This window comes from Aptenodytes forsteri, unplaced genomic scaffold (genome assembly GCF_000699145.1).
Source record: "Aptenodytes forsteri isolate BGI_AS27 unplaced genomic scaffold, ASM69914v1 Scaffold216, whole genome shotgun sequence".
Classification (NCBI taxonomy): Eukaryota; Metazoa; Chordata; class Aves; order Sphenisciformes; family Spheniscidae; genus Aptenodytes; species Aptenodytes forsteri.
The window spans coordinates 1486109-1513082 of NW_008796114.1; the positions used below are offsets into that span (position 1 = coordinate 1486109).

At 39.1% G+C, this 26974-nt stretch overlaps 1 protein-coding gene across 1 annotated transcript in view; it reads right to left on the minus strand.

Moving 5' to 3' along the window:
* MAN1A2 (mannosidase alpha class 1A member 2) overlaps positions 1-26974 on the minus strand; it is a 162649-nt gene that overhangs the window by 56724 nt on the left and 78951 nt on the right. Inside the window, exons 6-8 of the mRNA XM_009287096.2 lie at positions 5977-6071; positions 3216-3339; positions 2694-2787 (exon numbers count right to left, since the gene is read on the minus strand). Of these exons, the coding sequence (XP_009285371.1) occupies positions 2694-2787; positions 3216-3339; positions 5977-6071 (313 nt within the window). The remainder of the gene's footprint in view (positions 1-2693; positions 2788-3215; positions 3340-5976; positions 6072-26974) is intronic.

Below are 26974 nucleotides of genomic sequence, written 5' to 3' on the forward strand. Positions count from 1 at the left end.
TCCCGCTGCACAATGGCTTCCAGCTCCTCCTGTTTGCCACCCATGCTGCGTGCATTGGTGTAGATGCACTTCAGCTGGGCTATCGATTTCACCCCCAGCATTGGCATGCTACCCCTAGGCTCATCTCTAGTGAGCCTGGTTTTATTCCCTTCTATATCCCCTTCATATTCTGATGCTATATTGCAGCTAAATCCCATACTTCTTCAACTGTGTATTTATGTAGATTCATTTTACCTATTTCCCACCCCTCATGACTTAGTTGGAACACCGTACAGATTAACAGAAAACCTAACTGGAATTGAGCCAAAAAAGTCTGAGGAGGGGAAAAAAAAAATATGTTAAAAGGAAGAAAAAGAAAAAAGAAAACCCAGAAAGGTCAGAGTCAAGAGTTACATGTATCTAGGCAAATAAAAGAGTTCTGAAATAATTCTCAGAAACTATCTGGAGAAAGTACTTTGTACAAGATAAGATGCATCAAACTAAAGGTCACAACAAAAACGAAAAGGGCAGCTTTCCCAGAAGCTGAAAGAAGAAAAGTTATGCTTTGGTACTCTTTCCATTGTCTCAGTCTTTCCAGTACTAAAGTATATAACAAGCCAAACACAATGCTCTTTGAAATTACCTTCTGAGGAGGACATAAAAGCCTTGCCTGCCCTTAATACCAACAATGTGACTTAAGTCAGTAACAGTATCGTGGATTCTGACACGAGCTCTAGTGAACTGAGATGTAGTGCGTCAAGGCATCACCCTTAACTGACTTCTGTGATGCAGGATACAATCTCTGCAGGAGAATCAGAAGAAAAATTCCTGTCTAAGCCAGCTCATATGTCCAGTGTTTCAGTGCATGTGTACCTTTACTGTAACTTCTTAAATTTCTGCAAATAGATTCACTGAAGAGTGTTCTACCAGGGATGCAACAAAGACAGTTTCTCATCGTTCCATCCTGGTTTGTGGCAGGAAAAACAGAATTAGGGATTCTTGCTTTCTTGTCCCCACAAAGCTTTTCAAGATAAGTTTACAAATGCTTGTTGCATTGGAGATATCTTAGAAACACTACCAGAACACCTGTATCTGCACTTGGAAGCTTATTTGCTCAAAAACCCCCAACAAAATAAAAAAACCCAACCCAAACAAAAAACCAACCACCAAATTCCAGGAAATAAGTTTGTGGCTAATGAGCAGCACAGAAAAATTAAAGGCTCTATAAAGTTGTATTTCTTTTTATCCTAAGAACTTAAGTCTCAGCCTGTAATTCTAAACTTTAGTCCCAAATGTATTATCTTTCAAAATTCATTTAAATAGTGTGTTCGAGCTCCATCAAACTTCTGCAAAGTTAAAATTTTCACTGTATGTTTATTCTCAGTGACCAGGATTATTTCTTCTTCCCAAGAGCTGCTAATTCTGAGCTTTATTATTACAACCGCCAAAAAGCCCCTAAAGAATCCTATTGATATGCCACATTAGACTACTTTTGATAAAAGTAGCAGGAGCAATTGGTTAGGAATAGAAAAAAGCAATAGAAAAAATTATTTCAGAACAACGATGTAAAATTGTCTTTTGAATAAATAATAGGTGACTATTTGTATTTGCTCACTTTCTTTTTTCTGAATGCATCGTTAAACCTAAATTTGTCTGAAGAATTTATCTCATCAACCCATGTGTCAGTCTCAGAAGCTGTCACTATTCACTCAAAGATATTAGACTCTTGGGAGGCAATTTTGGCCTTAACGATCAGATTAGACAACTCTCTTCACAGTCACTGCAATGACAGCTGCATTCATTTCCCTCATATACCAGACAAAGTCAGAAGCAAATTCTCAGTTTGCAAGCCAGAACATGTTCTGCTGGATATTTACAGCCAACCACTGAAATCCCCAAAACCTGTCAATGATGTCAAATGGGACAGAAATAGAACATCTTGCTTGTTTTTCCTAAATAAACTTGCATTCATAAAAGAAATAGGAACAGAAACCCTGAAGAAAAAGAATTCTCTTTTATTACACCCACTATGAAAGCACTAAACCACTCAAATTTTCTTGGAAGAACCACTTCGAGAAAAGGAATCATATTTGTGTGTCTATCTTCATGTTTTATCTCTCCACTTACACTGTCAGCAACAAAAACAATTTTTTCTTTTCATTCCACAGCCTTTTTTTTTTTTTTTTTAAATGAGACACACATTGATAACAGCAGGATCTACAGGGAGGTTCATCGTGCCACTTCACATGCCACTAAGTAGAATAATGATGTTTGTAAATGTCAGTCCCTAATACCAGGTGAAGGAGCTCAAATTTAACCACCACAAACATGCATTACTTCTACGTTACCTTCCAGTAATCCACTTACCAGATGGTTTGCAGAACAAAAGCAGGAACGAAATCAAAATGACGAAACTATTTTCAGCCTCATTCTTTATTACTGAAGGTTTTATTGACTGATAAAAGCAAGGATAGGCATCAGATTTGGTAGGAAGCTGCTTTCAGAAAGTACCATAAAATGGAGCTGCGTGACTTCAGAGACAGCAACAGGCAAAAATTGGTTTCAGGAGATCTCAAATCTAAGTAATCGCTCTACGTTGCATGCTTTCAAGCAATGCTGTTCATGCTCTACAGAATAATTTTTCTGATCTCCAACTCAGCAACAAAATAAGAAGTAGAGCTTTAATTAGGAATGAATGAAATAAGAATACTTACGCTGACCCCACCGGCCTGTTCTTGGATTCAAATAATTTGGATAAAGTCCATTAGGACGATCCATTTTTTGAAGTAACTTCCGAATGTGCATGACCTAAATTAAATCAAGAATCAGGATCACCACTAACAACATTCATCTGCTCTCTGCACATAGTTAAATCTAATCTTTTTTCTTTTTCTTTTTTTTTTAGCAGTAAGTTTTCTTAACCTGAACCTAGAAGCTTTCTTGAGGGCTTCCTGCAGATTAGTACATTTTTGCTTTTAAAGGACTGCTGACATAACCATGTTTAAAAATTACGATTTTTAAACGTATGCTGAAACAAATGAGAAAATTTGTGTTGTCATAAATTTCTACTTTAAAAAGTCACCTATTTGGTAACAGAAATACAAGTATGAAAACATTTACCTGCTACCAAGAATGCAAATAGAATGCAATATAGAAAGTACTTCCCCTTTAATGCAATTTATGATGAAACAGTGTAAAAGACCCTTGTATGATAAAAAACTGAATTTGAGACCCACCTTATTGTAGTATACAGGATCCCCTGTCAAATAGCTGAGGTGGACAAATTCCATGTGCAGAGTACCAAACTCAGCGAGGATGCTGCTGCCGGCAGAAGCCCAGCCCCAGTTTCGACCCACACCACTGAATTCCAACAAATATGCATAAAAAAGGAAGAAAAGAACAAAAAATTCAGAATTACTGTGCACAGCACTAGTAACAACCACCACAGCAAATTAAACAAGTAACAGAAAAATATTAACCCATACTTAAGATTACAGGAGTTATGGTTTGATTGATCAGTTGGTTCACTGGTTGGGTTTTTTTGGAAAAAAGATACCATAACCTCAGTCCTGTAATTAAAAGATATAATATCTTGATATCACAGAAATATAATGTCCTAACACTAGACCCAATCTTGATTGTTGTTTATTCATTGCATGTTCCTAAGAACAAGAATCAAAAGCAATTATCAGACGAGACGAGTATACTTCCGAAGGTGGCAGCATTCGCTTCCTTGTTCTGCCAAACATCTGCCGTGTTCCCTTTACTTCTGTGGGATGTGCTTCAAGTCAGTATTAGACACTCGAGCAGGATGGGAGTGGGCCCTATCTGTATCTACATAGGAGAACAGTATGTTTACTGTAGGCAGAATACTATGAGTTCCTCAGGCTCACAAAGAATCAACAGAGAGTACCACAGACCACATACCTTTTGCACTCTAAGAGATACCATCTTGCTAAGTCGTAACTCCTAAATTACCTCTGGTTTAATCCAACTCAGGAGTTTTCACCACCTTCCAGGAACGGGTCTTTTAAATTTCTGGAGTTAACTACATTTTCCTGGAGATTACTTCTACTTCTTCTCACAAAAGATTTCAGTTATCAATAAGACTACAATCAACTAGGAATGTCGTCTTAGTTATTTTTTAAATTATAAATTAGAAAGAGGAAATGTGAAGGAAAAATGTTGGTTATGGAGCAGTATTTGTAGCTCTGACCTGAGACAGAACACCACCTTTTAAAATACAGTAACCACTGTTTATAGAGTGTAGAGAGACAAAACCATAGCTTGTCTCAGGGTTTTTTTGGTACAGCTCTCATAAAAAGAGAATTTAAGTGTTTAATTATGAATACAAAAGCTAATAAAACACAAGTCGATAATTTTCCAAATATTTCTTTCAGGTCTTGTCTTTTACTACTGCACGTCAGCCTCATGATAAGTGTTCTCATATGTGCCTGCTACTGTCACTGCCCCCTGGCATGCCAGACGCTGTATTTTCTGCTGTGATGCCGGAGGGTTCTGTACGTTACCAAGAGACTGACGCAGTAAATGCATAAACAACAGCGGCACACATGAAATTTCTGGCGCTCCAATCTTTTCCCCTCCGCCTACTGCAAATCCTCCTCCCTGGTCCTGCCTTCCTGACTGTGCTCTGATACCCAACCTATGCGATCAGCCTCCGTGTTTTACTGATAAGTATCCATATATCTACTGCTTGCAGCTTCTTAAACCTCGCCATCTATATTGCTCAAGGCAGTGAACCAGAAGCCTGGGCTGCCTGAGGATTACAGCCACCTGGGCCATTCAAACATACTGGAATCACGGTGCAGGCTTGGGCTAAACAAAGCAAAAATAAAAGAACTTATGCACAGAGGAATTTCAAGCCGTACGAAACTACAGGAAGAACACAAGACTGAGTAAGCCAGAATGCCATGCAGAAAATGCGTAGGGAAATTTAAGCCAACAATATTAACTGTACAGAGGTCCAATAAATGGCCTCAGAGGAGAAAGTGCAGCACAGGCAAAGCAGAGAAAACCAGGCAAGGTTGGTGAGGCCCTGCGCCAACAGAAGGGCAAACCACAGCTCCATGGTCTTCACCCAAGAAGTGACAGCAAAGTGAGGATCGTTTCCCAATCACAAAAAGGCACGTAAGGCTAATGCTCTCAAAGTCATCCTAAACCTCTTCGCAGTCTAACAAAGCACAACAAATATCTCTCCTAAAAGGAAAACAATTTAAAACAATTCAAAAGCACTCTGCTATTTACTATTCTGAATGGCTTAAGTGTACACACGATCTAGACATGCCTCCCAATTCAGCTACTGTTTAAGAATGTAATAAAAATTTAAAAATGCCTTGCATCAAAAACACTCTCTTAAAATCTGAGGGAAAACCCAGCATTGAACAAGCAATACAAGATAAATTAGACAAGGCAATTCTCTTCCACAAGACAATGCAGACCACCTGAGTTCAGTGTCTGACTGAACAGCCATCTAAAGGAGCCTCTCCATCTCCACTGACCGTAGTGGACTTCAGCACATTAGCGTTTATACCTCAGTTGAACTGTAAAATGAATTAGTGTCTTCAGAGTCCCATCATCTTCTCACACATCGTGAGTCTTCGGAAGGTAACATACAGCTCACACAGTACATAAAACCCAGTAAGTTCAACCATGGCCTGCAAACAATTTTCTTTAACGACTAAAGAACCAATGATTAAGCTCTAGGGCAACACATGGCATAATGCACTGGGCATGTTCCAATGGCATGTTGAAGTCTTATTGCAGAATCGAGACAAAAAAAATCACGGTCACAATTTATTGCAGTTAATGAGGTAAAATACTCTGAACTCTACTAAAATTATTCTAAAGTGCCAGGAATGCCAACTTGTCTGCATCTTCTACAGTTCCACTACTAAGAAAAACAGACATATGCCGTTACTAATTTTAAGTTGGAGGGAGGGGGAGGAACACACTTCCCCACAAAAGAAAATTCATTACCTTTTCAGATTCACCATTGCCCATGGTATACCCGTAGGTGTGTTGAAGGCTGGAAGAAGTTTTCCTGCCAGTTGCACTGCTTTAATCTTGAAAACCTAAGATAGTAGGATCAATTGCAAATAGTTACAAAGTCTGATTTATCTCCAAGAACTATAAAGACTGAAATTTCCTTGCCCCACCCACCTCTTTGTATTAGAAAAGCTTTACATTGTAAGAAATATATTAACTTATCGTTTATTTTTCACTTGTTCACTTCATAAACTTCATTAAGACTTGAACATGAAAAGAAAACTTGTCATTTTCATTTCTTTCCTTCCATGCTCTCCAGCGACAGTGCTTAGGTTCCTATTAAAGAAGAATATCAATCCTCCTCCCACCTCCCTCCACCAATATTAGGAATTTCAAGTGCTTTCTAAAGCAGTCTTTAAACCATACTTTATATTTTGTACCTAAAAATCAAGAGACAACTCCCCCACCCCCCACACAAGTACTTTAACTTTTACAAACTTCCAATCTCTATTTAATGAGAGATATATATAGTGCAGACAGAGTTCCTATTCTTTTATGAACACTGTCTATGCAAAACCACATATATGCAGTTTCCTGTAGCTTTTCCTTCATTGATAATGCATAAGAAAAATAATTATAGCCTTAATCTTCCCTCCCAAGTCTGATTACTCATAGAAATTACTGACAGGATGAAATCTCTTTCATTTCTAGTATTGTTCCTACCTACTTTTGGAACACAAATCTGTCATAGCCTTACTCAGAGCCTAATGTTTATTAGTTAAACAAGCAACTAGGAGAAAGTTCCTTCTAAGCCTACAGGAAGTACCTTTTCCAAGAAGGCATATAGATCCCCATGACATAAAACTGTCCAGCAGCTAGTTGCTAGAATACATTTTAATTAACTCATTGTCAGTATTCACTACATTTCTACAAAAGTATCTCCTTAATTTGAAGGTAACATTATTCATCAGTTTGAAGCACCGCACAAACATGTAACAAAAAGAACTACCATGCCCCAAAATAACTTATGCAACGTGGACATACCATAGAAACATTATTATCAACTGCCTGACCAATACTCTGTAATTAAGAGAAATAAGAGCTTTAAGAAGGACTACAAGACAGCTCTGTTGGATTTATAAAAAGGATTTCTCCCTTTTGTAATGTCTACGGAAGGAAAGCAGAAGATACGCTCGCTGGAGGAGCAAGCTGAAAAGTAGGTGAAAAATAAGCAATCAAGAACATCCTCCTTATTCATATGGAGGTGGGAAAAGATCAATATCCTAATATTTGAGGAGATGACTAGTGAGACATGAAATAAAACAGAAAAGAATATTAAAGATGACATGTAATTGTATTTGATGCAGTGGAGTACGGAGAGATAGAGGTGGATCTGAAAGCAATGAGACAGGAAAAAGAACCTTTACAGAGGTACTCTAAATGAATCGTAAGATGGGATATGTCTAAACTGAAAAAGAGGATACCTCAGAATATGATTTGATAGAATTGTGAAGTAACAGAAGCAATATGGCTTGAATGATTTTTAGCAAAGATACTGACAAGAGACAGTCTTTGAGAAAATACACAGAAATTTAGCAGTAAAATTCAGATAACAATCTGACCTTGAATAAAGGACCAGGTCAAAACAGGAAGGCATAGTATAAATAAGAGGTATAATACAGGTGGAGTCTATGGTAATTGGGGAAAAAGAAACCCTGAAGAGAACTAAAAGCTCTATCTTGGCCCAGTTACATATAAACCACCTGATTTGCATCTATAAATATGTGTCAAAAATTCATGCTGAACTTTTATATTTTTAAGTAGTAGATGGGCCAAGACCAGATAGATCTATCTATAGGGAGTCATCTAAAGGGAGCTCCTCTACAGCGCAGACAAGCTTCAACACCTAATCCAGAACAGAATGATGACTTCCAGTTAAATAGTACATAGTTCGGAAAGACATTTGTGGCATGAATTTGTTTAGCTTCAGCTTTTGGATCCTGCACCCTCTGAAAGCGCTATGCATTATTGTATTATTTATTAATAAAAGATATTGAAACATTAGGGTAAGAATATTCAATGGGAGAACATCCCTAGAAACGTCCTCACTAGAAGAATATTCTTAATGGCTAACTATTTATGTACCGCTATCCAGCTTTTAATCAATTTGAAATGTACTGTGACACTTGGGAACAAGATATAGTATTGAAAGCAGTTTTTAGTAAGAGTGTATAAAGTTAAGGTTGAGCTGATCTAAATGTGCACGAAGCTAAACAAGGACAGTTAAAGCAAGGCAATCACTGTGCCAGCCATTTCACATGTGAGCAAACCAGAGCATCAGGGCATCAGCAGTAACTGCTAGTTCAGACAATCATGTTAACAATACCTGTGAAAGCTTGCTGTGATTAGAGACACCTTCCTGTCACCTCTGTTGGGTTGACGACTCTACGACCACTGATTTAGCATCAGAAGGTAAAACTCTACCTCTTTATATCCCTCTCACCCAAGACTGAATCTAACAAAACACTTAAAATAGGTTGAAGACATGTCTTCACTTTCTATTAAGGTACCTCCCTACCTTACTGCCATCTCAGTCCCATCTCACTGCTGCTTCTGGATAACAAAACCACCTAGTGCTTGATACAGTGTTTACCTATGCAGACTTGAGTGAGAACTGGGAGACAGCTGCATAGCTTTTTTATCAGAGCAAAGTGACCCGAAGAGCATATTTGGAGAGATGTAGGGAAAAGAAAGAAACAAAACAAGCGGTGGTGGATGAGATGCCTTTTATGGGAGACTGCAGATGTGACCAGAGTGCTCTGCTGAGCTCACTGAAGTGACTTCTTTTAGTAAGCTTCAGCCTTACTATAAAAGCAACAGCAAATGCCTCAGGCTCTAGCTTTTAAACAATGTGCGGGCATCAGACAACATGGTTACTTATCATATCGTAAGTGGTTTTTTGGGGTTTGGGGTTTTTTTTTGGTTTTTTTGGTTGTTGTTTTTTTTTTTTAAAACAAGTTGAACTGACAGATTCTATTTCAGCCTTAGCAGTTCCCTGTTGACAGGCTGTGATGGATGCACTCGACCCCTTAACCAAACCTTTTACCAATGGCAGATCTTTGGTAGGCAACCGATATCTCGCATAACCTTGTAGCATGGTAACTTTGATTTGTGTCTTGGTAGTTTTGAATCATTGTTCAAACGATTGTGCCATACAGTAATAAGAGTGAACCTTGCCATCGAACTTTGTTAAGTTGCACTTTTACAACATCATGTTATAATCACTTTTGCTAATACCTTTGACAGTAATTCTTTAAGTGATTTAAATCACCCATTCGTAACACAGGCAGTGCATTTCAAGAAACATACAGACAAGAACAAAGAAGAACAAAAATGAATGGATGCCTTGAAAATAGAGCTCATTAGGAAACAGTAAAAGAATTGGAGTGTTTTAGTCCAGAGAAAAGATGTTCAAGAGAGGACAAGATAATGACTTTTCAGTATATAAAAGGCTAATACAAAGAAAAGGAAATAATTTTTTACGTGGACATGAAGAATACAAACTGGAGCAAGGGCAAGTAAGCAGTTATTAGGAAAAAGTTGGTGATAAGGATAACTAATAACAAAACATAACTGTGATTGCTGCAGAGGCATCACTTTATCAGCTTTTGAAAAACGCACTGTACGACATCTGCAGCTACGAAGATTGACATTATTTGACTCTGCCAGGGAACAGAAGAATAACTGAGAACTACGCAACTTCTTTACGGCTCTTCCAGCCATATTGCTAATTAATCAAATGGCTTGTGCACATTCCATACACATAAGAGGAAAGTGTCTTGTCTCTCTCGTGGCCTTGTACCTACTCTGTAGACCCACAGAGCACCTTTGTAATTGGTGCATAAATCATGGAGACCATCCACCCCCAAGTTTCTTTGCTAGTACAAGCTCCAAAGTATTGGACCCTGTAACAGAGAGGGAGTCAAAGAAACCACAAAGACAACAGCTCTCAAAGAAGTGCTGTTCCTGCAGGATAACTCCATCTTTTTTCAAATGTGCATTCACACTTGCATTAGTTACAGAATTTAGCATGTAGTGGCCTTAAGATGTGGAGGCAACTGATCAGAGTTTTCTTAAAGTAAAGACCACACAACACCTCTAGCAAGACATCCTATTTTGAAGACACAAAAACACTGTTCCAAGTAAACATGTGTATTAATCCCACAGTAGCTGTTCTGTCCATTCTCAAAATATGGACTTTCTTCAGAAAAGTTTCAGAAGTCACCATGGAGAAGTATTTCCATTTTACATGGCAAAATCTTATACGCTAAATCCATCAATTTAAATGGCGTTTGGTAGGTTAATGCTTCTTTCTGCAAATGCTGTAAAGCAATGGAAGGATTTTTCCCCCTATCAAATACGAAACAAGCTGTTTACAGCTAGAAGGGGAGAGAGTGAAAATTAGCAGAAAAAGCAAAACCTAAACCCCAAATCAGATAAGTGGATCCCTCATTAAGATGAAAAAATCAATCAGTATCTACAAACTAGTGTGTACAGCAGACCAGCTGTGAGGGCCTGAATCATTTTCATCCATTAAATTGATGCTTAACATATCGAACCTGCCACCCACCCCACAATATGAAAGCTTGCTCCTGAGCCTATTAATCCAAGTAAGGCCAAAACATTCAGCAGAAAAGGCCTTAAAGATTAAGACGATTCTTCAAAAGCCTTATTGATGTATCCAGTGACTGCTGAGATGCATGGCTGCAACTCTTAGAAGACTATATTATGCTAATACTGCTGTTAGGTGTTCCCTTCCAGAACTATGAATGGCAAACAGCCTTGAATGGTCTTTGTTCCTAACTCTGAGGGGGATTTTAGATGTTTTATACAAATCAAGAATCCCTTTCATTTATGTGCATAGATCAGTCTTTGAGTTGTCATTCTTAAACAGTAATAAATGCCAGACTTCTGCTTAATCTGATAGTTATTAACGAGTGAGTATCCATAGTCACGCAATGTGGCTGGTCCTGTGGGTTTGATAACTTTTGATCCTGGAAAAAACATCAGACAAAACAGATACACTGCACAAGTTCACAAAAATGTGATACTCTCACTGTCAGTACTACCATTACTACCAAATCCTGCACATGCTTCCTTTGAATGCTAAGCATGAAGATGACGAGGCAGACCTATATAATTACTAAATACAGATAAAAAAACCACAAAAGAACATCTGACAGCAAAACTAGACTCAGACCCTTGAGGAAAAGATTTGGTATTTCTTGGCCCAATCTAGAATAGTTATCTTTCTACCTTCAGAGTTCTATCTGCAGTAGTGAACTCTTCGTCGCCCTTTTGTGGCTAACCACCCATTTAAAGCTCAACGTGTCAGATAGGACTTTCTGCATGAGTAGAGACAGAGGCTCATGGTGTGATTTACTGCTGAAAATCAGGATAAGCAGCATTGTCACCCCCCCAAAAAAAAAGATAACTAGCTTAATAAGCATTGCTCTTTTGTTGCCTATTTATATATAAGCCTTACTGCATAGGAAGAAGATGTCTGCATGCCAGATGAATAGCTCTAAGTTCCAACACACTTTCCCCCTTCAAGATTGGGACCTCCTGGGTTTTACAGTTTTCCTAGGGAATTCCCCACTGCAAGTGGGGGCCATCCTGCTACCAAGAAATGAAGAAATTACTCCCTCTTTACATATTTGCTTCCAATAAATTCCATGGATTTAATTACAAAGGCATCTTGTGAGATGAGGGAGATGCATTAAGATTCTGGGAAAATTTCAGCTATCGTAGTATGAACTGAGAGTGAGAGAGCACTTCAGCTCTATTTTACAGATGTTTGAGAGTGATGATTGAAGAGGTATGTCACATTTAGAATTGGTCCTGGAGAATGTAAATCCCTGTTCATGTGAGATTTAGCAAGGCAGCTACAAACTACACCACCTATAGTGGTGAAATGATGTAGAATTACATAAATACAACAGCACCTCTTCAGCACTGTAGGTCTCTTGAGTCATAGCAGATGTTCAAAGAAGGAATATTTGCAGATACTGTAAAGACAATGCCATAGCTAAGTTACTTTTGCTGGCTTTGGTGAGCTGTAATGATTACCAAAGTACTGGATGAACAACACAGCATTTCTAAAAGACTGAAAGTCTTTAAACAAGAGAAGACACATCCTGCAAAGGGATGCTCTGTGAGTTTATATTACTTTCTCTAAGACAGAAAAAAAATTAATATGGAAATGAAAAATCTAAACCCATCTCAGCAGTCTAAGATCAGAGTTAAAAAAACAGGAATCAACTTGAATCTAGACTATGGTGTCAACTTAAAATGGCTATGGTGTCAATTAGCTCTGCTTTCTCTACTTCCTTCCTTCAGATATTTGTACACATTGATGAGATGCCCCCCGAGCCTTCCCTTCTCCAGGCTGAACAGTCCCAGCTCTTTCAGCCTCTCCTCAAATGAGAGATGCTCCAGTCCCTTCATCATCTTTGTGGCCCTTTGCTGGACTCTCTCCACTATGTCCACGATGTCTCATACTGGGGAACCAGAACTGGATACAGCATTCCAGGTGTGGCCTCACCAGTGCTGAGTAGAGGAGAGGGATCACCTCCCTCTACCTGCTGGCAATAGTTTGTCCAATGCAGCCCAGGATATTAATCTTCTTTGCTGCAAGGGCATACTGCTGGGTCATGGTCAACTTGGTGTTCACCACTTTTCTGCAATGCTGCTTTCCAGATGGTTGACTTCCAGCATATATTGGTGCATGGGGTTGTTCCTCCCCAGGTGAAGGACTTTGCACTTCCCTTCACTGAACTGCATGACGTTCCTGTCAGCCCATTTCTCCAGCCTGCTGAGGTCCCTCTGGGTGGCAGCACGATGCTCTGGCATATCAGCCACTCCTCCCAGTTTTGTGTCATCAGCAAACTTGCTGAGGGTGCACTGTGCTTCATCATCCAGATCATTAATGAAGATGTTGAACAGGATCGGACCCAGTACTGATACCTGGCCTCCAACTACATTTTGCACCACTGATCATCACCCTCTGGGCCCAGCCATTCAGCCAGTTTTCAATCCACCTCACTATCTGCTCATCCAGCCCATAGTTCACCAGCTTCTTTGTGAGGATCTTATGGGAGACAGTGCCAAAAGCCTTACCAAAGTCTAGGCAGACAATATCCACTGCCCTCTCCATCTCCCAAGCCAGTCATTTCATCACAGGTTATCAGGGTTGGTTGAGCATGACTTCCCCTTTGTGAATCCATGCTGGCTACTCCCCATCACCTTGTTGTTCATGGGCCAAGGAATAGTTTTCCAAGATTAGTTGCTCCATCACCTTCCCAGGGATTGAAGTAAGGCTGACTGGCCTGTAGTTCCCTGGGTCCTCCTTCTTGCACTTTCTGAAGGTAGGGGTGATCTAAGGGTGATGTCATTCATCTTGTGCATTAGCTTTGGTGCCCAACAATATTCATTTAAACCTTAGCCTTCTAAGCTACCACACTTCTGTAAGCCATGCAGCTGTTACACGCAGAAGATTTACACAGGCAGAGAGAAAGAAACTGGGCTTAATTCCTTCATTCTAACAGTCTCCAAGATTTTAAAACACTGCCAAATTCACCCTGCTGGAAGTCCAGGACCGGTTACTTCTGTTCATGCAACTGTTGCTGCAGAGTCCTCCTGTGCCATGAGAATTCTGGTCTCTCAAGAACAACAGGATAAACATAGTACTTCATCCATAAATATTACATAACTTGCTGATTTATTCATTTCATGAGCCAATAAATGCTTCACAAAATGTTCCTTCTTTCAAAAACAAAAAAACATACCAAAACAAAAAAAAAACATTACCAATTCAGCAAACTCAGAAAGTCAACATTTATGAACATTTATGACTGCCTCCTCCTGCACCTGTTCTGATCCAGGCCTCTCTTCCCTTTAAAGGTTTCTAAAGTCAAACCAGGTTTTTTGCACTAAAAGAAAAATGCCTTTGTAAAGAGATTTTCTGAAACTCCCTTAGTTTTCAAAACATGCAGACTAGGCTAACGTTTTCTTTAGCCAGTAACACCGCACATGACACTTCTACAAATACTTTTACAAAAGAAAAATCTCACTGGATACCTCCTTGAAAGACATGCTTTTGTTGACAATTTGAAAGAATGGTAGGAAGGCAAAAAAGGCTGTCCAGTTTCAGATGATGCATGAAATTAGGTGATGTAACAGTTGCCTCTGATCTAAAAATCATGGCTACACAAGCCTAGCTATCCTTAGTATCTCTGTCTGGAGACTCAGAGATTAAGCTTGTAAAAAATTTCTAATGCAGTGTATCAGAACTATCCTGACTTCAAGGAAAAAGCTGCAACTGCGCTCTGAAAAAGAAATAGAAAGCTCAGTAAAGCCCACAGGACTGTACAGGTCCATTCGTATACCCAAGTCTCCAGATCTCCTCTTTCCTAGAGGCCCTAGACTGTTCTGAGATAAAAATAAAGGTCATGTTTCTTTGGAATACTGAATACAGGGACAGGTAAAACACTGGCAAAAGAGATGGCAAGAAACTACCCCATCCTATCAACCAATATGGATGGACTAGAGAACCTAGGAAAACTATCCTACTGGTAGTTCCTAAGTTAGAGTTGTACTGAAAAGCATTAAAATGCCTATCTGATCATACTGTTCAGCTACAATCTCCAGCCTACAAATGAGCAGAAAAATAAACACAGAAAAATACTTAAACTGTATCAGTTAAATGCAGATAAGACAGATATTATCTGGTTAACTACAACTTTTCCTACTTACATTTTACAAATTAGCAATTACATGTTCAAATGCTGCTTCTTAGATATAAGATAATAAATACTATGGTGGTTTTCTATCACCAGCAGGGAAAGATTTGCTAACAGAATTCTTAAGTGATACTATCTTTATCTTTTCTAAAGTTTTCCAAAGCTGCTTTCCTGGACAACAGACATGAGGAATCTAGTTACTGTTGACTGAGGCATCTTAGGATCTAATGAAATATTCATGGGTTTCACACTATTGATATTTTTAAAAAATCCACACGAGAAAGTTTGTGCATATATTAGCTTACTAGAAATATTTGAAATTTTTGCTCTAGAAGGTCTAAACATAAAAATTTGGCAGGCACTGGACAACCAGCTAATCACATTTAAACTACCTGGCACTGGCTAATAATACCTCAATTAAACTGCATCATTTCCGTTCACTTCAATAGCCATATCAGCTTCCCTGGCATGGGTTTCATGCATATTTGAGTAGAAAAGTTACACATTCTCCATTTTTAAAAGGCCTTCAAATCTGAGGCACTTTACACCAGTCAGCCAACATCACAGATCACTTAAAATTCAGAATAAATGCGATGAAAATCTGGCATATAAATGCCTCCTTGATCTGATCATTCCAGGAAGATACAATGCACTGTTTCTCATCCCGCCTAACTAAGTCGAAAACCACGGCAGTTTTGAGTTAGTTTTCTCTTCTATTATTATTATTAGAATGTTGCTTTCAGCCCAGGCAATTTTTGTGCTTTATCTTTCCTTCTTTTCATATCTCCGAATTCTTCACTGTAAGTTTCCCTGCACAAGCACTATTAACCTGCCAGATTAGCTACCTTTGTAAATAAATCGTCTCAGGACTAGAAGCAACAATCTTGAATTTGCACAACATACCAATCACAATCACTCATGCCTAAGCATGCTCCACAGATGTAAGTGGGCTTTTAAAAGACTCTCCCTTCAGATGATTTCTTCTTGCTGAGAGAGCTACTGTAGCACAGGGAACCAGATGTGAGAGCACAGTGTCTGGCATCCGGCTTAAATGTTCTCCCACTAGTTGCTGACAGCAAGAAAGTAGGTTGATTTAGAAAGCCTGGAAAAAGGGAATGGAGAAAGAGAAGGATAAAATCTGAATGGCCATCAGGAAACCAAGCAAAAAAGCCATCAAGGGACAGAAGATCGCTTTGCCAGCAGGGAAGCAGAATTGTTAAAAGGTAAGGCTTCCAGTCCCCCACCTCATACAAGGTGAAGTGCCAGGGAGAAGTCATTAAAAGAAGAGAGCAGGAATAGAGGCTGAAGGGAACAAACAAAAGGCATCAGAGGGAAGGACAGGGAATGAATGGAGGGCTAAAGCAGACAATACCTAAAAAGGGACCATGGAGGGAGTGCCAGGAGTGTAGTTGTAAGGAACTGGAGTATGAGGAACATCTTGGGGAATCTGACAGGGGAAGAACGCTTTCTCATCTCTGGAACATATTCTTCGGACCTAGAATTGACCCTGATTTATCAGCCTCTCAACATGCCTTTGTAGCCAAATACACCCAGGCAAAGCAAATGGTAAAAATTAATCTCGGGGGGGTTTTTTATTAATCAGTGATTCTTGGTATTTTGCTACTACCAGTTGTTCTACTGAGTTGAGTAACAGACTACATTATGTTCCTGAAGGTCCCAACCCAACTGATGATCCAGTCTCTCTGTGGTTTTTAAGAAGGAAAATGTGTATTAGGAACCCTAAGAAATGGTTCTGAAGTCAAGTAGTTAAGCATTTTGTGCTATACTTACAAGTCTTATGAGAATCCTTTTCATGCAATAAAAATTATCTACCTTCTCTGATTATTAATTCCTCTTGACACCGGCTTTTTTTGGTAACACCTGCTCCTAACGTGTTCTCCACTCATGTCAAATATCTCCTTAATTTCCCATATATTTTTCTCTGCCATGTCACCTTATTCGTCCTTCAGTTCTGTGCTTACATTGTATCAATTTCTACTTACTTTCTCAGTTATTCCTGCCTCCTGTTTCTCTCGAATGTGCTGCCAAGCTTTCCATTTTAAATTAATCTTGATTTCCCCTTTAGACTTTGCCAGAAATTACTCAGTCCCCTTTAGACTGTATTTGCCTTTACAAAAAAGTTACACAGAGATGAAATTACACATTGTTTCACACTATGTGCACTCATTATACACACAGCCTCCCTCCTCCCATTGGTATGATTTAACAGATTACAATGCAAAATCACAGACAGTCTAGAAAATAATTTAAAAAAATCACATAGCTTTTACATCTTCAAAAAGATATCCTTTACACAGTCAGATGCAAAATATATTTCATAACATTGTATCTGATGAGAGTGAGTAAGTAGTGTTGGTTTTTTATTGTTTTTTTTTTTTTTTTTTTAATGGATGAACTGGCTTGTTTTCACAGATTTACAGACATATTTAGCTTATCTACAGTTAATATATATATTAGGACCAAGTTCTGACAGAAAATTGGTTGGCAAACAAAAGCTATGAGCAATGAATTAGTAAGCACCGAATCTTCATAGTTGCATAAATTCTGCAAGGCACTTGAAAAAAGACATTTATTTTGAAAAATGGTAAGATAAATACCTTAAACTCCTGCAGCATAATTTATAGATCCTAGGGCCAGAAATAAGACAAAATTTTTCTTCTTTTATGCCATACACATAAAAATCAAAAAGGCTCAACAGAGCAACAATTTGATCTTGTTTTTAAAATAAAGCATAATTACCAAGCCACTTTGTGTTTCTGTCAATAAGTAGTATTTAAGTGAAACATTTCTTCCAGAGACATATCTGGACTGAGTCATATACAACATACTGACTATTCATGCATCCAGGAAGCACAACTATCAGTCCTCTATCTTTTTGTGATTTTTTTTTTTTTTATACTTCTGCGGTTTTTACACATCCTTTTAAGAACATGGTTACCAAGATGTTTACAGCATACCAACAGTGATTCTTTATTAATGACTTAAACAGAAATGAATTCCTCCTCGTATTCAAAACTCCTATTTATAAATCCAAATGCTCATAGGTCTTTTGCCACAGGATTTCATACCGAAACTTCAAACTGAACTGCTTGCCTTTTGAGAGTTCCACATACTCTTGAAGCCAGAGCTACTCAAAACATATTCCCTTGTTCCATTCCCACGTTGGTCTGGCCAACATGGGTTGTTGTTTTTTTTTTCTTTCTTCTAACTTACAGCCTGCATCTATACCTTTGGCAACATTAAAATGGATTTCATTTATACAGCCCACATTGACCAATTGATTAAATTTCTCCAGAGTTTTCTATTTACTTCCCATTTCAACATGAGCAAATCTACAGTCAGCTATAAATTCTTACGAGAATACTTTTATTGTCAAATCACTACTATACTGATAATATCTTATTTTCCATTAACTGAATTTCTGGGATGGGGAAGAGGAGTGAAATCAGACTGACTAGATACCTAGGTCACCTTAAATGACCTTTTCTGAACATGGACACAGTTGTGTTCTTTTGGTTTAGGCACTTATCTGCAATTTTATATTTTGAATTTAAAAAAATGAATGTTAATAGGCTAGAGAGCTTCTTGGTCATTTCTTTAAAGATTTGTCAGCTGATTATCATAAATTCATAAATGGAATACAGTACTACTGCAGACAGCTTAGCATCCTCTTGATTCCTAATAGACTAGAAGAGTTCACCATGTTATCATGTGATAGGTGAACACATCATTAGAGGCAACATGACTTTTGCTAGAGATTTTGCTAGTTTTTAGTGGTTTTGCTTAGCAGTTTTTTGTAGCATTCGTGGCTTATTTCATTTTTCTCTCTCAGTACCTGTTCTTGTCTAAACAGTTTTTAATATTCAAACTCCTTTTTAAGAGGGAAACATAACAGCACTGAATGAAAACAAGTTTCAAAAGGCAAAACCAGCCAAAGATGCCTGGTTTTAAAGTGCTATCATGTCCAGAGTTGTATTTTTGCTTTGTTTTAAAGTGGAAAAAAAATCCTACTGGAAGAACTGTTTTTTCAGTTGACGAAAAAGAATGCCATGCTTCCTCTCTAGATCAGATCAAGCATGAAAACCCTCAGTGCAGACGCTAACGTAGGAGGAAAGAACATAGGAAAACTCAGTGGGTAGAAATTAGTGTCTTACTGTGTCAACAGTAATGCCAATAAATGAATGTCTAGAAAAATAACAGGTAACACACTACGCTTGCTGTCACTGGTGCCCATCAGCATCAGTATGACTGTTACACTACTGAAGAGGGAGCCAAAAACTAATAGACATGGTCATCGGGAGATACATGGCACGTGAATAGTTACAAATGATCTATTCTTTCTCAGGTTTTATAGTCCTCTACAGGAACGTGACCAAAGAGTGAGTTTTAAGAGTGGCTATTACTGCACAGTTACTGCATTTTCTATTGCTAAAACAGCTTGTGTTTTATTTCCACCAGTTTAAAGCATGTTATACCAACAGGCAAACCTATTTCCAGTCAAACTTAGAGGAAACAAAATTGCAATGAAGTCAGTTTTCTCCTCCTTCCTTCCTCTTCGGGTGCCATGTGGTACCAAGATGCAGCAATAAATTGGGCTAAGTGTCACTTGCCAGTCAGGAAAACATTTAGTACAAGCCTAGTAAACAGAAACTGCACAAGGATTACAATCTGCACTGCAGTGAGCAGTGGCAATGTCCAATACGTGACAATGCTTTAAAACTCAAGAAAAAAAGATTTTTTTTTTTTCCAGGCTGTGTCCTGTTAAGAGACCAGTGAGCTGTCACGACCACTGATGAATAAGCAGCTCATCTCCTGGCAACAAACTGAATTCTCATCTTTATTGAATAGGACGTACACAATGCCATTATCTCTTCCAAGATTTTAAACATTTGAAATCCTAATTTAGGTAAGCCCCTTCATAGGTACAGTCAAGACTTCTGTGAAACCAGTTCACAAGATATACTGTCTTGCTTACTGAAGACCTATACTTTATATATTTAGGTCAGTTTTTGGGGATATCCATTGGCATATAATTTTACTAAGGAGTCTTCCTGAACAGAAGAGATGCTGCCTGTCAGTTTCCTGGAAAGGATTAGTTTGATTATCTGTTAACAGAGTATCAAGTACTGAACAGCCCTCGCTCTCTATTTTAAATGACAGATTTCAGGCTCGATTTATACATGCAAATTATATTATCTTGCCCAGAAAGGTATGTCATTTTGATGGTGTTTATAAAGATGAGAAAGACAATCATGTAAAGGAACTGCTTTATATCTAAGGCTGGTAAAGGTAAACACAGTAAATCTTTAGTCTTTTTTTCATATTGCAAATACCATAAGTAACTTTGTTCAACAAAAATAAAACAATAACCTATCCTTTTTATTGTATTAATAAATCTGCAGCAGACAAGAACATTTTGTCATAATGGTGTAAGTGTCCTCCTGCCACTATCACACAACAGCCGTTAGAATAATATTCACTTTGTTTTCCTTACTTGACACCGTTTCTTGAGCACAGCCATGTACTCCACACAACAACTGACCCTCTATTCATCTCTGGGCTTCTATCATTCCGCACATTATTGCTAGCATGAATGTTTTATTTACCACTACCAGTCACACCGGGAGTTTTAATGATTTGTGAAGCTCCACTTCATGAAAAAAAGCAAGCAGTCAACAGGTACCTTGTGCAGTCTCTCCACAGACAAATGCTCTTCACACCAGGTAAGATGCTTAGTTACTGTAAAGGCAAGATGGGGTTACTCCTGCACACCTTACAAGTCTCTTTATGGACTGCTAGCAAATGAGCTCTAGGCAAAGCATGTAAGTATCACTTACTAATCCTCATTCTCAGTCACTTGGCTTTCTTTACAACCCAGAACATACTCAAGAACTGGAAACAACCCCCAAATCCTGCCACAAACAGCTGCAGCTGAATTTTTGTGGGGAGGAACCCAGAAGCCATGGGCTCAATGTTTGGTTTTATTACAGACTTCCTATAAGATGCTAGTCAAGAGAGTTAAATCTGACTTTTTAGAGACCACCGCTAGCTACAGCATTCCTTTTTCTGGCTCATCTTCCTTCAGAAAATGTGCTGAATTTTCAGAAGCTTTAAGGACTCTAATCTGTAAGTGAGGGTCATAAGCTCTCAGATTGCTAATTGCTGAGAAAAGGTACAGTCATACTTCTGTTCATCGAAGCACCCCAAATCCAGTTAATATCTCCAGCATTTTATCCATAAGTCCATCCACTACTCAATTACTGAAGTGACAACACGGACTCTCACAAGAATACTGTAAACTTTCACGAATGAACATTTACAGGGCACATGCCCAGTATCACTTTACAGAAAAGATTAAGAACAGAAGGTTCATCCTGGGTGCATATGAAGATAGGTGTTAGACGCACCTGCCAAGGATCCTGCACAGAAGCTACGAGTGACGACTAGCTCTTCCCCTGTGATCTGCCCTCTGGTTGGGCTTGCATTTCATGCATTTGCAGGACAGAACAATACTTCCTAAGCACTCTGTGACCTACTGACCATCTCAGATCTGCAACAGAGGAGTGGCTGTAGCACTGTACTACAGTCAGCACACACACTTCTTTGGGGGAAAACCCATACTCAAAACAACCATCTTAGAAGATGCATTCTAGAGCCTGTGATACAATTAAAAAACCCACAGAGCAAGCATATCAAAACAAGCAATAACTTATGAGGATCAGAAGAAAAACAGGCTTACCCACTGAAACGAGCATTAAAGAAATAGTACAAAAACATGTAAATAAAGCCCTCATCTATACAGACAGACACAATTCAGATTATGCCAAACATTAACTACAAAAAGTGATGTCATGTTTAAAATAATTCAAATCAAAATTTCTGTTAAATACGTTCTCAACTGCCCTGAGTTATTCAGGCTGAAAGAATCGAGCTTCCCAAAGGCAAAGCTCAGAAAGGCAGGGAAAACCACACATTTAAAGGATCCATCTTAATTTGGATAAAATCTAGGTACCTGAAACAAAGTCTGCAGTGAAACAAAAGAAATCCATGTAACACCATGTTCCTCTGACTCTCAGTCGGTGTTAACTACGTCTCTTCAGCCTCCTGACAACGACCTGCATTTTGCATTCTGCCTTCTCCTACCTGGAGACACGGATGCTCCAGCAAGCGCCTGGATATGCTTGCTCCAGGTACTTTCTCTCAACATCAGAGAATTTTGTTTCCTGCTCTCAGTAGACACAGGATCTCGCTCAACTCCTAACACACACACACAACATGAGAGAGCAGAAAATAAAGCATGCCAGGAACACAGAGGGGAAACACCAAAATCCTTAACCAAGGTTGAAAGTTTTTGAAGGTACTACAAATTGAAATAAGATTTATTAGTGAAAGTCTAATATCAAAGGACTTCATCTTCCAATTCACACAGCCATAAGAAGGGGAGAGAAGCGACTATGAGAAAAGCTGCTATTTGAAGGAGTTTACCAACCCGCCCTGGGTGACACAAAGCCCCAGAAGGTGTCCACAGCGATGACTGCTTGCCACCATGGTGAGCCACACCCTGCCACGGAAAAGGGTGGGGACTGTAGCCATGGCAAAGGGGCAGACTTGGCATGTAGAATGCAGGAGACTCCTTCCTCAGCTGGGGAGATGCAGACAACTCTGTAACAATCAGTGGATGGGGCTCGTTTCTGCTTGGCTAGGACTGGCTATGTAACAAGGAAGTATGCCGAGTCACTCTGGAAAGACAGAAACTTTCTTGAAGCAAGGAATGAATAAGAAGTCCCAAGCATGGAGAATACCATGAAGATAGTGGCACTGCTTATTCCGCTCCTGCTGCTCTTGTTTCTCCTGCAAATGCTGACTCAGCAAATTGGACTCAAAGTTATCCCAGAGATAGGAGGAGATTACTGCTTCCTAGTCCCTTCTCACCGGGGAGACTTCCTGAAGAGCAGGGATAGCCAGCCTTGCTGGTTCCAGCCCCATCAGAAATTCACCTTCTCAGCCTTACGTTGTCTTCCTTCCTTCTTTGGTGAGGATGATGGTGATGGCAGGGGCCTCAGAAAGAAAGGGCAACTGCAACTTCTTTGAGAGCTCCAGGGAATAAATGGTACTCAAGGATTATTAACCCTCAGGGGAGATGCCACAGTATCCAGAGACAGTGGACATGCCTACGATTGGGATCACTGTGAAGAGATTACTATTCCTGTAGATTTGCTCAAAAATTTGGACTTTACCTATCTATTCCTTAAGAAGCTGGACAGACATTTGGCATGTAATATGAGTATCATGTTCATTCTAGCAGTGGGTATAGTCACTGTTGGAGGCTATTGGGCAGGAGCCATAGAGGAGAAATGACAGCAATTCATCAAATACAACTGTAAAAAAACAGAGGATTTTGAACACACAGCAACCAACTCTGGTATCTTCGTTATTTGTGAAAACATATTTTGTGAAAACACAGCAACATTGTCCTTTATCTTGCTTATGCTTTATTGCTCCTATGATCATTTAGTGTTTAATTAAGAGTGTGTTTAATTAATTCTGCATATATGCACCACTTGGGCTCTACAGCTGTCTCTCTCCTTCCTTGAACAAACTCCCATTTGGAGAGCAGAAAGTTCATTTACAGTGTCTTCACAAAGGCTTGGAAGTGAAGAAACTGCTCCTAGCAGGGTTCAGCATCTTCACTGCTGTCTTTTGGATGGTCTTCAGAAATGAGGAACAGTGGGCCTGGGTCCTGCAAGATGCTCTAGGAATCTCTATCTGCCTTTATGAGCTCAAAGAAGTTCACACAGACAACATAAAGAACTGCAGCTTGTTTCTGCTGGCATCGTTGGTTTATGATACCTACCTTGTACTTATCGCTCCTTCACTAAGCAGGTGTGGGGACAGCATAATGGAAATTATAGCTCTTGGACCATTTGATTCAGCACACCACGAGAAAATCCCATTTCTGCTGAAGATTCCAGCATGGTACCCTACATCAGGTTTGACAGACCTTTTACTGTCCCAGGCCTTAAGGACATTGTAATTCCTGGTCTCCTGGTAGCCTACTCTCACAAATTTGACATTCAGGCACACTTGTCACGGATCTATTTTGTAACTTCTACTGCAGCTTATAGCTGTGGTCTGTTGGCAAGCTTTGTTGTTTCAGCATTAACGCAGAAAGATCAGCCGGCTCTTTTCTACTTGGTGCTATTCGTTCTTACTGCTTGCCTGGCTGTTGCTTTTTTGCGCCAGGAGTTGAGAGCGTTTTGGACAGGCAATGATTTTACAAAGCAGCCCTCCTTGTCCTCCCTCAGAAATCAGTATCATTTACCCTGATGCCCACAGATCCACAAACGTGACTGAAAGAAGTGGAAGAACATACAATCAATCATATACCCAATAAAGAACAATTAGATAATTTGCGTTGAAAAAAAGAATTTACCAATACCAACATACATAGTGAAAAGAAAACCTTGTGTTACCCAGAGAAAAAGCAAGCACCAAACATGACTGATCTTGAACAAAATCTTAAATCAGAGAACTGGATAGACACCATGGGAGATGAAAGAATTACAGAGCCACATCCTGAGAAACCAGCTATACAATAATGGCTGACTTCCAGGTAACAGAGGAACCTCCCTGGAAAGAGACTTTAAAAGACTGTATGAACAGACAGCTCCAATCTAGTAATAAAAGTGTAACTTGCAATAGCGTCCTTTTTTTGTGAAGTGCTTTATCTTCTTCTGATCTCTGTGTATAGAGGATACTCTTTCATTAAGCATTTCTATCCTGACGCTATTACGTACAATGGAGTGATATCAAGATATTCTATTTTATTAGTGTTGGATAAGAAGTTAAAGATACCATAAAGAACAAAACATTCTTATACAGTAAGTCTAAGGAATTAACTTGGAATAAACATAAAGGAACCTACTGTTCTAGGGAAAATGCTAAACAATGCCTTGATAAGCATCATTGAAAACTATAAAAAAACATGGATTCATAACTAAAGACAAAAATTCTATTTGTGCCAGGATGATGAATGAGAGAAAATAATACTCTTAAGCAACAATTTTTTTTTTGTGGCTGCATTTTTTGTTTTGTTTTGGGTTTTTTTGTTTCTGTTTTTTAATTCATGTAAGGCTGATTTTCATCCTAAGCTGATATACTCAATGTTTACTCCAAAGTAGGCATATGGAACGTTTCATTTCTACTTATTTCTGTTATATTATCAACTATATCACAGTCCCCCCCAAGCATAATGAAGACCATGTCTAGTTCCTATAGAAGTTAAAGGATTGTTGCAGGGATTACTGAGAAACAGTCCGACTCAATTTAGATAAGAAGTCATTATATATTTTACTACCAGTATGTTAATTTGGCCTGTTAACTCCATTTGACAGATGGAAAAGAGGAAGCACGGTGGTGCCTGCGAACTCAGAAGGTGGAAAACTTGTAGTTCACACACCTTAACTACAAGAGCATGCTTCCTTTTTGATCAAAATGCAAAATGTAAAAATTTTATCCATTCTATCATAACCTGGGGTGGAGAAAAGGAGTGCCTAGTTCTCACAGTATGGCTCCCAGCCACTTTCTACTAAGCAACTCTCCTAAACCCTGTACCTGCAAAAATATTTAATTAGTAGCTCCTGGTTGAGTACAGGCACAATGAATTTTGCACTTCCTATTTAGAGATTTAGGTACTTAGCGATTATGCCTATTAAGATACAGTTTAATAAGGAATAATAATGAGTGAAGTAAACACTTTGTATTGGTTGCTCAGTGGAAACTTGGGAAGAAACCTCTGGCATACAGCAAAATACAAGAGAGCCTGCCAGGACATAGAGCACCCCCAGGAGATCTCACGCTTTTTCCCTTCCGCTTTTTATCAAGTCTCTTTTTCTTTCTTTGGTTTGACAATATGATTTAAAAAAAAAATTCCAGTATACAGTATACCCCACTTGTACTGGGGTCCCCAGTACAGCACCCAGCTCTGGGGTCCCCAGTACAAGAAAGGCATGGACCTGTTAGAGCGGGTCCAGAGGAGGGCCACAAAAACTATCAGAGGACTGTAACACCTCTCCTATGAGGAAAGGCTGAGAGAGTTGGGATTGTTCAAGCTTGGAGAAGAGAAGGCTCTGGGGAAACCTTATAGTGGCCTTTCAATATATAAAGGGGGCTTATAAAGAAAGATGGAGAGAGGCTTTTTACCACGGCCTGTAGCGACCAGAGAAGGGGCAATGGTTTTAAGACTGAAAGAGGGTAGGTTTAGACTGGATATAAGGAATAAGTTTTTTTACGATGAGGGTGGTGAGACCCTGGAGCAGGTTGCCCAGAGAAGTTGTGGATGCCCCATCCTTGGAAGTGTTCAAAGTCAGCTCAGACAGGGCTTTGAGGAATCTGATCTAGTGAAAGATGTCCCTGCCCATGGCAGGGGGGGTGGACTAGATGATCTTTAAACCCAAGGTTTAAACCTTCCATCCCAACCATTCTATGATTCTATATTCCACTATTTTAGCATATATTCATTATATATTTCAATAATGTACTTTGGAGAAAAGCCACAGGCTCAAAGCTTCAAAAAAAAACCCCAAGAATCTCAAAAGCAATGACAGATTGGGACCTCATTCCTACGTAGGAGCTGAGACAAAGAAGGCACACTCTTAGATCTGATAATATACACCTAGTCAGACACCAGATGGCCTGTCCATGATCAGCCAGGAAAAAGTTATTGTGCAGAGGATTTAAACAAGGGCCTCCCAGATTGCAGACCTACTACCCCTGCCACCAGATAAACCTTAGTGTTGTTTCAACTTGAGAAGACTGAAACAGAATGCATGGGCAGATTTTCCACTGTGTCAAGTTTCACAGGCATACCTTGATTTTCTTCTATTCAAAAGGCATTCTGACATGGAAAAATGGAGAAAGATGGTGATTTTCCCCAAATCAGGAGAACTGCCCGTTAGACAGAGAAACAATTTTATCTCTCTACATCAACAGAAAGATAGAGTGAGGCAAGACAACCAAGACATTTGGCCAAAGGGACATGAAAACGCATCCTCCTCAAACTTTAGCTTTACATGCTCATCACTCAAGAAAGTCCAGCAGAAATTCCCACATGTAAAAGGCTGAGCTGTTAAAAAATTCACAAGTGTCATGTTTCACAAAGAAAGGCC